The sequence below is a fragment of the Lemur catta genome, chromosome 1 (genome assembly GCF_020740605.2).
Source record: "Lemur catta isolate mLemCat1 chromosome 1, mLemCat1.pri, whole genome shotgun sequence".
Classification (NCBI taxonomy): Eukaryota; Metazoa; Chordata; class Mammalia; order Primates; family Lemuridae; genus Lemur; species Lemur catta.
This window is the reverse complement of record NC_059128.1, coordinates 120,735,765-120,753,890: the sequence shown is the minus strand read 5'-3', so window position 1 is coordinate 120,753,890 and position 18,126 is coordinate 120,735,765. Positions and strand designations below refer to the sequence as shown.

The following is an 18,126-nucleotide window of genomic DNA, read 5'->3' as shown; positions in this document are numbered from 1 at the left end:
GTGTTGTTGGACTGTCTATTATGTACCAGCAGCTAACTGATACAGTATCTGAACAAAACAGAACTCAGAGTAATTAAATTAATTTGCTACTTTGTATTTTGGCCTTTATTCTGATATTTGAAGACCATATTCATGATTATTATGCTACTCATATTTTAGAATAGTATATTAAAAACTTACTACTACATGGAGCTTTCTTTCCAGGTAATCAGGGGAGGTTGGAAGGACATATGTTTGTACAGGAAATAGTGTGACCCTGAAACTAATGACAGGACAGAAATTCAAACGCTCTTGTGAAGAATCCTTTGACATTTAAAGAGATTTCCTGTCATAAGGGAGATTTATGATAAGTGATATTGAAATGGCTCATTTACCACCAATTTAATGATTATGGAAAATTTAGAAAGGCTGGTGCTAGTTCATTGGTAGCAATGTGAGGATTCATATATTTATGCAGAACCGGAAAGATAATTCAGTAATAAAACATAAAAACACCCAACCCATCTTTGAATGCAAAGAACCATCCCACTTTATGTATAAACAGTATTCCATATTTCGATAAGTAGATGTAAAGAATGAAAAAGAAATATTTTCCATCAACACAAAATGTACAACTTAAAATTTACTTCTTTTTATTTAAATATGTCTTTGGGTCTAAAGCTATTTATTGAAATGTGTCTTGGGATAGAGACTCCGCTTGGAAACATGTAGATGATAATCAGTTTGCCAAGCTGCTGTATTAAATGATACTTTGTCTGGAAATAGAGTTTAGGTAGTGACATACACAGGAATGATGGACACAAAATTGGAAAACTCTGGTGTAAGAATTTTCTTTACCATAAAATTATATAAACGACATTAGCTGCCAAGTGTACTCTCTTTTCCCCTAAAGGAGAACATAATATAACACATGACAGTTTTTTTTCAGTAGGAGACATTGAAAGTTACTGATTATATGTATTTCAGAAAAGTGTTATTCTTAAAAAATCCACGTTGCTCCAAAAACTGAATGGGGATTTTTACATATTTCTGATCCACTTTTATTTGGGATAAACATGTAAATATACTAAAATGGACAAAAAAAGAGAAGTACATAGACATCAAATGGAGCAGAAATCTCAATGAAGCGAGTTATTAATACTTAAATTTGATAAAGAATTTGAAAGCAAACTCATGGAAATTCCAGAAGACAGATAGAAGAAATAAGTTTTAAATCCACAATTTGATCAGATTTTCTTCATTTCTGGTTGTGAAGCTTTGAGCTCTGTTATCACAGGGACTGCTTCAGCTCCAGGACAATTTATGCTTTAATAATCCCCTTCACATGGAAGCTTCTCAGAGCCCTCTTTATATCATTATTCCTCAGGCTGTACATGCAGGGGTTCAGCATGGGAGTGACCACAGTGTACATCACCGAGGCTGTTGCGCTGGAGTGTGAGTTGTGTGTAGCAGCAGAGCCGAGGTACACCCCTAGGCATGTAAAATATAATGAGACAACCGAGAGGTAAGATGCACAGCTGGAAAATGCTTTATTCTTCCCCTGGTCTGAGGAGATTGCACGTATGGAGTAAACTATTCTAGAGTAAGAGTAAAGGATACCAGTGAGGGTGCCACCACCCAGCACCACAGATGCCAGAAATATCACGCCATTAAAGAAGGGGTCAGAGCAGGCAAGGTGGACCACCTGATTAATTTCACAGAAAAAGTGGGGGATTTCCAACTCTGCACAGAAGGTCAGGGGGAACACCATTAAGCTTTGTAACAAGGAATTCAGGACACACAGGATCCAGGACAGCAGAACTAGTAGCCTACAGACCCTGGGGTTCATGATGACCGTGTACTGCAGTAGGTGACAGATGGCCACAAAGCAGTCATAGGCCATCATGGTCAGCAAAAAGATATCCAACCTTGCAAAGAGTGTCAAAAAGTACATCTGGGTGATGCAGCCTGTGTAGGATATGACTTTGCTCTGTGTCTGCACATTCACAAGCATCTTTCGGACAGTGGTACACACAAAACAAATGTTTACAAAGGACAGGTTGGAGAGGAAGAAGTGCAGCTGGGAGTCTGAGATTGTGGCCAGAATGATGAGCAGGTTCCCAAACACAGTGATCAGGAGCATGGAGAGGAAGAGCCCAAAAAGGATGCGTTGTAATTCTGGGTCCTCTGAAAATCCCAGAAGACAAAACCCTGAAACTGGTGTATCATTCCTTGGAACCATGTGATTGACATGACTGATAAAAAAAATAGCGAGAGAGAGAGAGCGAGAGAGAGAGACAGAGAAACAATGTGGCACAGGCATGCATTACAAACATATCAGAAATGTTAGTTTCTATTTTTGAAAGTTTAAGTTGACAAAGTTCTATGTATTTATTCTGTACAACATGATGTTTTGAAGTATATACACATGATGTTTTTGAAGTACGCATACATTATGAAATAGCTAAATCTAGTCAAATAACATCTATATTACCTTGCTTAGTTACCAGTTTTGTTGTGAAATAACTTATCTGCTGTCTTAGCATTTTTCAAGAACAAAATATATCATCATCTATAGTCACCATGTTTGCACATCTTCTGAATTTATTTCTTCTACATAACTGTAATATTATATGTTTTGACCAACATCTCTCAAACTCCCTATCCCAACTTCCCCAGGCTCAAGTAACTTCAATTCCCAAGAAGATAATTTCTATAGACTGTGTGTGAATCTTGTCCTTGTTAAGGGAGTCCTTGACCATCTCCGATTAGGGACTCCTGTCCCACTCTCAGCCTTTCCTTGGGGGCATTCATTCTAGAGTTTTAATTAGAAAATCTTTTATGCATTTTTAGAATATAATGTAAATTTTGACATGTTCCAGGCATTATCTAGAGAGAGAGTGAACGGTGCTAGAAAACAAAATCACTAGAATCTAGTGACGGAGAATGATAAAAGCAAATAAATAATACCATGTACTATTGTCAGATGGTGATGAATGCTATGAGGTACAAGAAAGACGGTAAAATGGAAAGTGTGAAAGGGATGTTATTTTTCCCAGGTGTTCTGGGAAGACTAGCAGACAAGCTCAAAACTGAGCAGAGAGCAATATGAAGACAGGGCAGGAGGCACCATGTTCCCTGCAGAAGGAAGTAGTGTGTGCAACACAGAAGAAACGACCAATGAATGACTCTGAGGATTGTACTTTGAGAGGTTCAAGGCCACCAAGGAAGCCAGTGTGGCAGGGGAATGAGCAACAGGAGAGACATGACAGAAGCTGTCAGAGGATGTTGAAGAGGGAGGTGCCCTTGAAGATGCAGACACAGGGAGTCCCTCTCTCCAGATGTTGTTGTGTTTGTACTTTATTAATTTAGTTGCAAAGATGTCCCATGGTTTGAAATCTCTCCCTATGTGTTCATTGCTATAACCTTGAGTGCTGGCCTTTATATAATATTGTAAGTTACTTTTTGGAATATACTGAGCCAAGGTCCCCCTTCTCTGAAACCTGATAACATCCTAAATTTATACACACACACACACACACACACACACACACACACACACACACACACACACAGATCATATACATACGCACAGTACAGTGTGCCCTCCTGAGGCTGTGTTCCGCCCATGTTCTTCTCATCTCAGTCACATTGGGCTCCATATCTTTAACCAGAAATGAATGGATGTCAGACAATTTGTCAATTTCCAATTATGTTTCCTGGACCAAACACAGAAATTATACCCAGAAATTCCAGTTTGGAAATCTCCCTTATACATGTAACCTTAGAATTCCATTTTGGCATGGAGACTCAGGCAGATCCATTGGTTTTTGTTTTTCACGTGCAAAACATATCTATTTCTTTTGTATTTACCTAGGAATTGAATTACTTGGTCACATAGGTCCTATTTGTTCATAAGACACTAGAGCAATTCTCAAAAGTGATTTTATAGTGCAGCCCCTTTCTCATAATTTGTGTGGCACTTTTTCTTGTTTGTTATTCTTGGTTTTTACATTTTGATCTGTTTTTTTTTTTTTTTTTTTTTTTTTTTTGACAAATCCAATAGTCACACTCTAGTCCTGGCTCTGGTCTTCATCTAACATGCAAAAACATCTCTAGACTGTACTCTATAAAATCCTGCACACACCATGGTAATCCTCTCCTTCTGCTTAGGCTACGCACCTGTGTATGATTTATCCCTGAGAGAATTACATCACACACATAGCTATTGCATTCCATTGTGTTTACCATTAGATCAAAAGTTCCAAACGAACAGGAATTTCACCTTTGATTACTTTGCTGCTTTCACAGAGGTACATGAATACATATGCATTATATAGAAAACATTAAAACAATGAGAAGCTATGAAATAAAAATGTCAGGGAATAGAGCCCCATTAACTTTATTATTTCAAATGTACTGTATTAAACAAAATTGGATGGGACAAAATTAATTGAAATCTGACATAAAATAATAATTTAATAATATCAAAATGGATTTATTATATTATTGGCCATAACCTATACATCAAGTTATAGATATATAATTATCTTAGAATGCTCTGGCACATAATACACATTCATTGTTTATGGAATGGATCAGGAAACAAGTCTCAGTGTACGTGGATATTTAATAAATGACAAGGCTGTATTTCAAATTAGTTGGAAAAGGCTAAATTACTGAATAAACGCTGGCATGAATGTGTATCAACCTGGAAGATAATTAGGTTCAATCCCTGTCTCATATCCTACAAAAATTATCATATTTAAAGACCTTACTATAAAAGTAAAGAATACTTGTTACATATGAAATCTTCATTGTAGGCAAACCATTTTAACTAAGGCAAGAAGGAGAAATGTGAACATATATCTATATTTATAAATAGATAACTAAAAAATTTTGAAATTTTTTGTGACCACAAATATAATCTTAAAAATTAGTGAGGAAATATTAATCTGCAAATATCACTTGTAATGGTGATGACTGAAGAAAGCTTGGTATGACCCTTCCCCAGGTTGAAAGCCAAACAAGGCATTGCTCAATATCCCTTGGGGGACAAAAATCTCCCCCAGGAGAAATTCACACATCACCTTAGTGAGATGATAAACAGTGATTTACAAATGATGGCCAAAGGTGATGCAACTTCTGGAAATAGATCTAATAAAAAGAGACAAAAGTCACAAATAGGAATGACAGAGGGGTGAAAAAAATGGGAAATATATACGTGGCAATTTATTTAGCCAAATTGTGCAGAAGAGCATTCTATATGTATAAAGCAATGAGGAAAACAAAATATGACTGATGGATGCATTTGCCTACACAAGATTCATAAACTTTCACAGATTCCCCTCACATACACTGAAACTTGCATGAAAGTACAAATTGACATATGCCAAATGTGTTGAAACACTCCAAATCTTGATTTTAAAAAATGCAATAAAACCAAGAATAAAAACACCTTAACCGACCATGCAAAAGCAAAGGATATGCACAAACTATTTGCAGTAGAGTGTTTTATGTCTGGCAAACACAAATATATTCAGCCACACTAGTAAGGAAATAACTGCAGACTAAGGCCATTAGTAGATGACATTTCATCTACTAAATAAATTTCCAGTTCATTTGAATATCCAGCATGAGAGAACATGATGCAAAATGTGTGGCTCACAAACTGCTGTTGTCAGCTACTATTTGAAAGAATTCATTGGTCAGGATCTTTTTCATAAATATGGAAATGCTCAGATAATGCCCCTTTGTAAAAATGAAAAAAAAATTGCCTTTATTTCAGTGTATAGTCCTCCACAGCTTGTAGCATATTTCTCTTCTCCAATTACTGCAAAGACCCTGGCCACATATTTTACTTTTACTGGAACCACCCTAAATATCCCATGTCCTCTTCCAACTGGACTTCCCTTACCATTACTTATAAACATTCACAATCCATGGCTGGGTTCAAGGTCCATGCCTGTTTTTAGCATTATAAATAAATATATGGTGCTCGCTTTGGCAGCACATATACTAAAATTGGAATGATACAGAGAAGATTAACATGGCCCCTGCACAAGGATGACACAAAATTCGTGAAGCGTTCCATATTTTTAATTTTATTATTATTATTATTAGTTTTTTTTTCCAGGGTAGAGCAAAGAGAAGAAAGAATCTCAGAGATTGAAGATAACTCCTTCCAATTAAATGTCAGTCACAGAGATAGAGCAAAGAAATAAAAGTTCAGAGCCTACAAGAAATGTGGGATTATGTGAAGAAGCGTAACGTCAGAGTTATCGACATCCCTGAGGGTGAAGAAGATATCCAACAAGGGCTGGATAAACTATTTGAAGACATAATAGAGGAAAATTTCCCAGGCCTTGCTAAAACTTTAGATATACAGGTTCAAGAATCTCAAACAACCCGTGGTAGATCCATAACAAATAGGAAAACAACACGCCACGTAGTCATCAGATTGACCAAATATCCACTAAAGAGACCCTTCTTCGAGCTGTAAGGAGAAAGAAACAAGTAACATACAAAGGGAGACCCATTAGAATTACACTACATTTCTCAACTGAAGCCTTACCACCAAGAAGAAGTTGGGGCCCCATTCTCACTCTTCTGAAACAGAATAATGCCCAGCCTAGAATCTTATACCAGGCTAAGCTACGCTTTCTATATGAAGGAGAAATTAAGACAGTCTCAATAAACAAGGACTGAGGGAATTCACCAAGACAAGACCAGCCCTCCAAGAAGTACTCAAAAGATAGTTACACATGGATCAGCACAAGAAAGACCCACGAATGTAAAACCACCCAAGAGCTAAAGATCAAATTCCAGCCACAACAATGGCTCAAGAGAGAAAACATAACAATGAAGTTCTACCCAAAAAGATGAACAGAAATCTGTCCCAATCTGTCTCTCTCACTAAATGTCAATGGCCTGAATTCCCCACTCAAGAGACATAGACTGGGCCAATGGATAAAAAAACACAAACCAAGTTATCTACTGTTTTCAGGAAACACACCTAACCTACAAAGATACATTTAGACTGAAAATAAAAGGATGGAAATTGATATTTCAAGCAAATGGTAGCCAAAAGAAAGCTGGTGTGGCAGTTTTAATTTCCAATAACTTAGTCTTTAAACCAACAAAAGTAATAAAAGACAAAGACGGTTACTACATACTGGTGAAAGGCACAATTCAACAAGAAGACATAACCATACTTGATATATATGCACCCAACTTAGGCTCACCCAGATTCATAAAGCAAATGCTACTTGATCTGAACCAAATGATAGACAACAATACCGTAATAGCTGGAGACTTTAACACCCCACTGACAGCACAGGACACATCCTCCAAGCAGAAAATAAGCAAAGAAATAGTAGACTTAAATAGAATGCTAGAACAAATGGGACTGACTGACACCTAGAGGACAATCTACCTGAAATCCACTGAATATACATCCTTCTCATCAGCTCACGGAACATTCTCTAAGATTGACCATATCCTAGGACATAAAGCATGTCTTAAAAAACTTAACAAATAGAAATCATACTATGCATCTTCTCAGATCACAATGGAATAAAAGTAATAATGAACCCTAACAGAGACTCTCATTCGTACTCAAAGTCATAGAAGCTAAACAGCCTTCTCCTTAACAACTATTTTGTAAAGGAAGAAATCAAGTCAGAAATCAAAACATTGTTTGAATTAAATGACAAAGGAGACACAACTTATCAAAAATCTATAGAACACAGCTAAATCAGTCCTGAGTAAAATTCATTTCCATAAATGACTATTTCAAAAAGACAGAAAACTTACAAATAGACAACTTAATGAATAGACTCAAAGAGCTGGAGAAAGAAGAAGACTGACCCCAAACCCAGCAGAAGGCGAGAAATTATTAAGATCAAATCAGAATTAAATGAAAAGGACAACAAAAATACTATAAGGGAAATTAATAAAACAACACTTGGTTCTTTGAAATGATAAACAAACTAGACACACAACTGGCTAGACTAACCAAGAGCAGAAAAGAAAAATCTCAAATAACATCCATCACCAACATGAAAGCAGAAATCACGACTGATGCCACAAAGATACATGACATCATCTATGAATATTACAAAAATCTTTATGCACACAAATTGGAAAATGAGGAGGTAATGGACAAATTTTTAGAAACACACGGCCTTCCCAAGCTCAATCAGGAAGAAATAGAATTCCTGAATAGACCAATATCAAGAACTGAAATTGAAACAGCAATAAAAAAACATTCCCAAAAGAAAAGCCCTGGTCCAGAGGGGTACACACCAGAATTTTACCACAGATACAAAGATGAACTGGTGTCCATCCTAAATAAACTATTCTCCAATATCGAGAAGGATGGAATTATCCCCATCACATTTTACCAAGCCAATTGATACCACTGATACTAAAAACAGGAAAGGACTCAACAAAAAAGAAACTTACAGACAATGTTCTCTCATGAATATAGAGGCAAAAGTTCTCAAAAGCATCCTAGCAAATCGTATCCAAGTGCATATTAAAAGAATAATTCTTCACCACCAAGTAGTCTTCAACCCAGAGATGCAAGGGTGGTTCCACATATGCAAATCTATAAATGTAATTCACCACATAAATAGAAGCAAAAATAAAGACCATATGATCCTCTCAATAGATGCAGAAAAAGCATTTGACAAAATTCAACACACTTTTATGATAAGAACGCTATCAAAATGTGGGCAAAGGACATGAATACAAATTTTTCAAAAGAAGATATAAGAATGGCTAACAAACATATGAAAAAATGCTCCTAATCATCAGGGAAATGCAAATCAAAACCACAAGGAGATGCCACTTAACTCCGGTGAGAATGGCCTTTATCAAAAAAATCCCAAAACAACACATGGTGTGGATGCGGAGAGACAGGAACACGCATACACTGCTGGTTGCAATGCAAACTAGTGCACCTCCTCCAGAAAGCAATATGGAGATACCTTAAACAGATTCAAGTAGACCTACCTTTCGATCAGGAATCCCATTTATTGGACATATACCCAGAAGAACAAAAGTCATTCTGTAACAAAGACACCTGTACCCGAATGTTTATAGACCGCAATTCACAATCGCAAAGATGTGAAAACAACACAAGTGCCCGTCAATCCAAGAATGGATTAGTATACTGTGGTATATTTATACCAGGGAGTATTACTCAACTGTAAGAAATAACGGTGATACGACATCTCTTTGTTTCTCCTGGAGTGAGTTGGAACACATTATGTTAAATGAAGTATCCAAAGAATGGAAAAACAAGCCTCACATGTACTCACCAGAAAATTCGTTTCCCTGATCATCACCTAAATGCACATTGGGGAAGGATACCAATTGGATATCAGACTGAGACGGGGGATGGGGGGAGGGGATAGGTGTATGCCTACATGATGAGTGCGTTGCGCACCGTCTGGGGAATGGTCATGCTTGAAGGTGCTGTCTCAGGGAGGTGGGAAGTGGGAGGAGGGGATGGAGGTATGACTACATGGTGAGTGCCAGGAGCACTGACTGGACAATAGACAAGCTTGAGCCTCTGACTCGGGGATGGCCGGGACACGGACAACGTATATAACCTAAGTTTTTGTACCCCCCCCCCCATTAAGAGCTGAAATAAAAAATAAATAAATAAAAAGAAAAAAATAAAAAATAATAAATAAATAAATATATACATAAATACATAAATAAAAATAAAAAATAAAATAAAATAAATACATGGATCAATTAATTAATCAAGCAGCACTCACTCTGCTATGGACTATGCTGGATTTGCTCTCAGGTGACAGCACATATATGGTCACAGCATCCCTTCTCCCTGACCCTTTCCTTCAGGACCTCCTGGGTCTTGGACTCACCTTGGGTTTTCTAAAAGGAAAGTCTCAGTGTGGAAGTCAGAAATCCTCCCTGGATTGCTGTTAATGAAAACTGAAGCTCAGTCCCAAGATAATGCAGCAGGAAAAGGTCAAGTATCAGTACCTGATCCATATGTAGGACTCCAAGAGGAATAACTAGGACCTACCCAGCCCAGGCCTGTGTATGCTGGGGAATAGCGGGGGGGGATATTTCCAGCTTTATATTCTGCTCATTAGGCACTTTTCCCTCTTGTTAGTCCAGCCCTTGTGCCCATCATTTCTCTCTGGCACATAGCTCTGCACCAAAAGGGATATTTTCTCTGAATTCTCTGTTCTCAAGACCCCCAATTAAACAGGAAGGGAATCCAGTCTTTGTTACTCCTTCTCCATGGACTTTTTTGTTTTCCAGAGACCTAACCTGTTAACACTGAACCCAAACCACGGAGAAATTTTTCTCCAAATTCTAAACTGAGGAACCTGTCCTGATTAGGACCCTTGGATCTCCAAATCTTTGAATGGTACTTGAAACGCAGCCCTTGATTTAAATTGCTCTTCCCCTCTTCACCAAGGCAGTGAACTGCGTTCTCTTGATGGAAAATCATGGGTACCAAATGCCTTGGTTTCACAGAGGTTTTCCCCAAACAATTAAAATATTTCATACTTGTAACTCAGGTGGTTATTTAGGAATCCGTTTTATAATTTTCTTTATTTGTGAATTTTCCAAAATGTCTGGGGTCATATATGTCTGGGGTCATAATAAATTTCAGAAAGTTTGTAACAGGTGATACCTATAAAATATCTACATGTTGATTAATATTGGTTATAGTCCATTTGTACTTTGTAACAGTGGAAGAATTATAGAGTATTCTTGCTCATTCATGACTGCACAAAAAGAAAGATCTTGATAAATTAGAAAACTTCCATCGGAGAACTATGTTAAATATGGTAAATAGCAGTTCAATCAAAAGAATAACTGTGTATACAGAAAGATGTCATCAGTAACCCCAGTGAATGTGTATATACACACAGAGTGGATGTGCTGCACACCATCTGAGGCATGGACATGCTTAGCGCTCTGACATGGGTGGGGCGAGGGCAATATAGCAACCTAAATAGTTGTACCCCTTTAATATGCTGAAATTTTAAAAAAATTAAAAATTTAAAAAAAAATCCCCAGAACTCTCAAAAATTTAAAAAATAAATAAATAAATAAATAAAAATTGGTTTTTCCCAGTTTGGCAGGGAAAATAAGAATACATTCTCTTTTTTTAATTAAAAAAACCTTATTGCTTAAAATCGCTTTTGCTAGACAGGGTCTTCTCTGATTCCATACAAAGTGTAAAATTATTTTTTCTATATCTCTGAAAAATGATGTTGGCAATTTAATAGGGATTGCATTGTATATGTAGATCAATTGGGGTAGTATAGACATTTTAACAATATCGATTCTTCAGATCCACGAGCACGGTATGGTTTTCCACTTATTTATATGCTCTGCTATTTCCTTCCTCAGTGTTTCATAGTTCTTCCTATAGATGTCCTTTACCTCTTCCGTTAAAAATATTCCAAGGTATTTTATTTTCTTTGTTGCTATTTTGAAGAGTATTGAGTCTTTATTTTGTTCTCCATTTGACTGTTATTGGCATACATGAATGACTCTTACAGACATTGGTCTAGGCAAAGAATTTATGAACAAGACCCCCAAAGGCAATCACAGCAACAACAAAATTAATGAATGGGACTTGATTAAATTAAAAAGCTTCTGCGCAGCCAAAGAAACAGTCATGAGAATAAACAGACAACCTATAGAATGGGAAAGAATTTTCACATACTACACATCAGATAAAGGACTGATAACAAGAATCTATTCAGAACTCAGCAAAATCAGTAAGAAAAAAATCGAACAACCCTATCAAAAAGTGGGCAAAGGACATGAATAGAAATTTTTCAAAGGAAGATATAAGAATGGCCAACAAATATATGAAAAAATGCTCAACATCTCTAATCATCAAGGAAATGCAGATCAAAACCACCATGAGATATCACTCATCTCCAGTGAGAATGACCTTTATTAAAAAGTCGCAAAACAATACATTTTGGCATGAATGTAGCGACACAGGAACATTCATACACTGCCGGTGGGACTGCAAACTAGTGCAACCCCTTTGGAAAGCATTATGGAGATACCTGAAACCGATTCAAGTAGAGACCTGCCCTTCTCTCCAGCAGTGCCATTATTGGGCATATACCCAAGAGAACAAAAGTCATTCTATAAAAAAGACACCTGTACCCCAATGGTTAACAGCAGCACAATTCACAATTGCAAAGATGTGGAAACAATTCAAATGCCCATCAATTCATGAGTGGATTAGTAAAATGTGGTATATGTATACCATGGAGTATTACTCAGCTATGAGAAATAATGGTGACATACAGTCCCTTTTGTTCTCCTGGAGAGAGCTGGAACTCATTATATTAAGTGACGTAGCCCAAGAATTGAAAAATGAGCACTATATGTACTTACCAGCAGATTGGTTTCCTTGATCATCACCTTAGAGCATATTTGGGAATAAAACCAACAGAGTATTGGTATGAAGTGGGGGGGGAGAGGGGATGGGTGTATGCGTAGATGATGAGTGCGATGGGCAATGTCTGGGAAATGGTCATGCTTGAGTGTTCTGAGTCAGGGGGATGGTGAGTGGGTGCAGGGGATGGGGGTATAGCTACATGATGAGTGCAGTGTGCACTGCCTGGCGTATGGACACGCTTGAAGCTCTGACCCAGGGGGATTGGCGCGACGTGGGCAATACATATAACCTGAACTTTTGTACGCCCATAGTAAGCTGAAATAAATAACATAAAAAAGGACACATGAGAGACACTAGCCAACCAAAAACAAAATTTAAAAAAACCCAAAACTCTCAAAAGTAAAAAAAAAAATAAAATGAAAAGGAAGAAAAATAAATAAAATTTGTTTTTCCCATTTTGGCAGGGAAAAAAAGACTAAATCTTTTTTTTCCTATTTTTTTTATTTCATCATATTAGGGGGGTACATATATTGCCCTTGCCCCACTCGAGTCAGAGCATCAAGTGTGTCTATCCGCCAAGCGGTGCACACCACACCCACTAAGTGTGTATATACCTACCCCCTCCTACCCCCTCCCACCTGCCCAACACCTGAAGAATGTTATTACTATATGTGCACTTAAGTGTTGATCAGTTAATAACAATTTGATTGTGAGTACATGTGGTGCTTATTTACATTCATTACTCTTCTGTTACTCAACTTTATTTTAGCATATTGAATTTAAAAGTTACTACTACATGGAAGTTTCTTTCCAGGTAATCAGGGGAGCTTGGAAGGACATACATGTTTGTACAGGAAAACTTGTGACCCTGAGTCACATGACTGGACAGAAATTCAAACTATCCTGTGAGGAAATCTTTGACATGAAGTTTAAGGAAATCTCTTAGCACAAGGGAGATTTATGCTAAATAATTATGAACATGTTCATTCACCACTCATACAGTGATTACACCAAGATTTAGAAAAAGGAGGTGATAGTTCATTGATAGCAATGGGAGCACTCATACATGTATGCAGAACTGGAAGTATTCTGGCAGAACTGGAAGATAATTAAACAATAAAACATAAAATTAGCCCATCCACCTTTCACTGCAAAAAACAATCCCTCCTTAAACAGGCACAGTCTTCCATCCTTCAATGAGTAGATGCAAAGAATGAAAAAGAAATATTTTGCATCATCACAAAATGTATTATTTAAAACTTACTACATTTTGTTTATATTTGGCTCCACAACAGGTACTTTAATTGCGGTAGTGAACAAAGCTGCCCCCTCCAACCTGACATTCTAGAATAGAAGAAACAAGAAAGGAAGCAAATGTATCCAGTGTGTCATGGGGGTTATTATTAAGCAAGGATAAAAACATGGAGCAGAGTCCAGAAGGCTTCGTGTCTGTGTGTCTCTGGGAGCCTCTTTAGTGTCTCTGGGCACTAATAAGTTTGTAAGTTTATGTACATGTGTCTGGGTTTGCTCACCTGTACAGTGAGAAAATGTGATTTTTGGTCTGGGGGAGGGATGCTGTGTGTTTATGTATTTTTAATTCTGGAATTGCTTTCATTTCACTTTCCTACCAGATTTCCCTGGGAGCACCTCCCTTAACACACAGAGTAAAACTGGTGAGAACAGAGACATCCTCATTTTGGTTTTGATCTTAGTTATCAAAATTTTAGTTTTTCATTCAAAATAAACTCACCACTCAGAATGATGTGGTGAGTCTTTCCCATATGGCTTATAGGCAAACCAAGGAAGTTGTCCCCTGTTCACGGTTTATTACAGATTTTTATCATGCACGTGTATTGAATCATGTCAAAAGCCTTTGGCCTCAATTGCGATGATGGCTATTTTTCTATCATTTTGATGATGTGTTGTTTTACACGGATTGATTTTCATAGGTTGACCCATCCTTACATTCCAGGAATAAATCTCACTTGGTCATGTTGTATAAATAATGCTTTTAATATGTTGCTTCGTATGAGTTGCTGATGTTTGTTTGAGGATTTTTTTTTATCAGCATTCATAACAGGTATCAATGCTGTTTTCCTTGATCTCCCAGTCCATTTCACATCTCCTCCAGAGGCCTGCCCTGCTCTGCCTGAGACCTCAACTCTTCATTGAAAGGGCTTTTAACGCTCTCTCAGTGTGTGCGTTCTACTCAGCCATCTGCGTCGACATCAGAACCACACATTTTCAGGTGACTGTAACCACCGGCACCATAAGCAGGATGTCTAGATGTCGATCACACGCCAGGGGCCAGTATTCTCTTGTTCTGTGTTGCTGACACCTCCATTGCACTGCCACTCATCCCTGCCTCATTCCACATTAACACACCTCAGGGGAAAGATGGAGAAGTCTCAAGGGATTGCTGTCTTACTTTGTGGACCGTTTCCAAAATCAGATCTCGTAGTTGCAGACCACATCCCCTTATTAGGCAGTGAACACCAAGTGGGGTTTGTGTTGGAAGGTAAGCAGCAAGTGACACTAACTAGGGAGGACATGAGACAAATGGCAGAGATCGCACAATGAGAGAAGGTAGATGACTTTTCCTAAACGTAGTTTAATGAACTGGTGCTTGGGTTAGACACAGCAGACTGGAGACTAGGTAGAAAGTCTGCATCCTTGTGGTGCTGACATTTTAAAGAAGAAATGAGTTAAATAGACACTGCCTACCAGGAGTGGTGACGTGTGGAGAAGAATAACTAGTGGAGATTTGGGAGGATGGGTGCGGGAATGGGGCCATCTCAGTAGAGTGGTCAGGCAGGTCTCTCTGAGTAGGGGACACCTGAGCAGTGAGGACACCTGGGGAAAATTTTTTACAGGATGAAAGGACAGAACTGGTGACAGCCTTGAAGTGGGCATGTTTGGTGGGTTGAATACAAGCCGTAAGTCAGATTGGCCTGAAAAACTGAGAACGGTGGCAGAATGAATTGTGTAATGTTACTGCAGTCCAGATGAGAAAAGAAGCTGTCACTATGATAAAATTTTTTATATGTATTAATTTTATTTTCATGTATCAATATTTCCTTCTTTTTTTATTTTTTAATAGTATCCTATGTTTTATATATATCATAGTTGATTTAGCTCCAATCTCTTAATAGTTTTAGTGATATAAAATTTACCTATCATAAAGTTCACCTGTTTAAAGTATACAATTCAATGATTTCTAGTGTATCTATAGAGTGGTAAAATCATCTCTATAATCGAATTTTAGAACATTTATCACCTCAAAATGAAGGGTTGTACCCATTCACCTTCACAGCAGGCATAGGAGGTAAGTCTTGCGTTACTTTGCTTAGTGGAAGGACCACGACAGAGGGGTTCAGTAACTTGCTCAATGTCACCCACTTAGTAAAGTGTAGAGCCAAGATAGAAAACTAAGACAGTCACATTCCAAAGTCCCCCCACAGAACTAGAGCCAGTCCAGCACTGGGAAGGAATTCAATTCAGAAAAACATTAGATGGATTTTTTTTCCACAGATCATTTATGGGGAAAGGATTTCACCAGAGGAAGGAAGGAACAGAAGCAAGTCTCCGAGTCCTTCAGTGTCTACTGAAGTCTTGCCCTGGCCCATTGCATCATGTTGTCCAGGTTGCTGTGTGCCGTCTTGCAAGACTGATACTTCTGTTCTACATTGTCTGTCTGCTATGCATTTAGATTATTAAGTATGAAATGTCTGATTTCTGTAAGTACTAAATTTGACAGTTGATATCTCTGACACTTCATTTTGAGACTTCTTGTTTCGTTTCTATTGTGAAGTTACATCCTTGTTCTTTCAAGTATATGGTTTAGCTTGGGATTATCTTTTTTTTTATTTCAGCTTATTATGAGGGTACAAAAGCTCAGGTTATATATATTGCCCATGTCCTGCCCATCCCCCTGAGTCAGAGCCTCAAGCATTTATTTCAATTCTAAAGTTCAGAATTTCTCATGTGGGCAAAAGTGGACACGGGGAGAGCAGTTAGGAGACCGTGACAGTGACTGAGGTTAAGGATGGTGACAGCTTGACCATGGGGGAAGTGGGCATGGAGACGGAGAGACAGGGCCAGGGCCAGGCCCTGAGCTGCAGGTGGAGACCATGAGACTCGCTGATCCTGCAGGTGCAGAGGACAGGGCAATAATAATGAAGACTGGAGCTCCTCTGGGGGCATCTTTGGGCGGGTGCCTTTCACTGGGGCAAGGAGGGCTAGCAGAGAGTGACATGGACAGGGGCATTGGAATGAGTCTGTTGCGGGGGGGTTTTGTGACAGCAGGGCAGAAATACCAAGAGCTGAGTAGGATACACAGGTGCAAGGCTTAGAAGCGTGATCCCAGCTGCAGTTACAAACGTGTCACCAGGGAGGAAAGGTGCAGCAGCAGTAAAGATGTCCAAGACCTGGGCAGATCCCCTGGGGTATGTTCAGTGGCACCGGTAGTGGCCAGGATCCTCCTTAGTATTAACAATATCCTCCCAGTATTAACAATGCCACTAACAGGCTCAGCAGCGACCTACTGCTGAGCGTTGCCACAGGTTGGGGCTTGAGCTGTGTCGGTTCCCCATTGTGATGAATTTCTCCAGTGTGGACAGGCCCATAAGCTTATGACGAGAGCCGAGGGGCTTGGTCTAGATGGCCCCACTGGGCCATGGTACAGACAGAACGTGTTTCTCTTGTCCTTGGCTCTGGGAAGATAATGGCAAGCAACGTCTGGCTTGGAGACTCTGCCTGTGGTTTGGTTTTCAACCCTGGTCCACTGTGCCCCTCATGGTCAGGTTACCTTGGGTCATTTAGAGACCCCAACATGACCTCATGCTCCTGAGGGTCGTTCTCAGGTCACTCCCTGTTCCTGAGTCATTTAGTCCATTGTCTTCCACGCCCCAAGGCTGGGGTCCAGTACTCTTCAGTCGGAACTTCAGAGCCCATGCCAGTGGCTGTGGTCTATGGAAACTGCTTGCTGCTTGAAAATCACCCAAAAACTGTTCAATCCAGGTGTGGAAAAGGATTCGCACCAAGAAACATTATTTGTATTATCTCATTGAATTCTCATGACCATATGTGCTGTGACCCCACGTTGCATGTGTGAAAACTGAGATTTACAAAAGCAGAGTCACTCATTCCGGGTCTGTCAGTCTTCAGTGTGAGGGCCAGTGTGCACAGGGCTCTCTGGTGAAGAAACCAGCTGTTAGTTTGAACCTAGTGTGTTCTGTGAGAGGCAGTGGATTGGAAGCGAAGAGAGCATGCCCAGCATTCTGGAAGAAACACTGTCCTTGAAGCCATTTGTGTTTGTGAGGCAGTGGGGGAAGCAGAACACGGTGTCCTCAGTGGGAGTGTGTTCCTGGTGCCCTTCCCAGGGAGTGGAGATCAAGCTGTTTGTGTTCAAATACCCGCCCTGTTGCTCAGGGCATTGCATCCGTTCTTTGACATTGGAGCCTTACCGTAAGGCAGGTTATCCTATCTCAATTGTTTCCCTAGAGGAAAGAAGAAAAGAGGGGGAAAGGAGGGAGGGAGGAGATGAACACATGAGAGAGGGAGTTACAAAGAAGTCATGAATTTTATGACTGTCTTGAAAGTGACATTTCATTTCTTTTGCCTTAACGATTACAAGGCTGGTGCTAAATTAAATCCCCCTCAAAAGCAGGTGATTACACAAAAATGTGTGGGCCACGAGGTGTGGATGGCTGGAAGCCATTGTG

At 39.0% G+C, this 18,126-nt stretch overlaps 1 protein-coding gene and 1 non-coding gene across 2 annotated transcripts; one reads left to right on the top strand and one right to left on the bottom strand.

Annotated features, from left to right (window-relative positions):
- Window positions 1-1,300: 1,300 nt before the first annotated feature.
- Window positions 1,301-2,221, bottom strand: LOC123640575 (olfactory receptor 7A10-like). Its single transcript, XM_045555200.1, has one exon. It carries the CDS (start codon window positions 2,219-2,221, stop codon window positions 1,301-1,303), a length of 921 nt encoding a protein of 306 aa, XP_045411156.1.
- Window positions 2,222-5,973: 3,752 nt separating this feature from the next.
- LOC123631081 lies at window positions 5,974-6,079 on the top strand. Its single transcript, XR_006732958.1, has one exon. It is a non-coding gene; the product is annotated as a U6 spliceosomal RNA (small nuclear RNA).
- The last annotated feature ends 12,047 nt before the right edge of the window (window positions 6,080-18,126 follow it).

Excerpts from the sequence above, each read along its gene's own strand:
- LOC123640575 (XM_045555200.1), bottom strand. The coding sequence starts at position 2,221 with ATGGTTCCAAGGAATGATACACCAGTTTCAGGGTTTTGTCTTCTGGGA.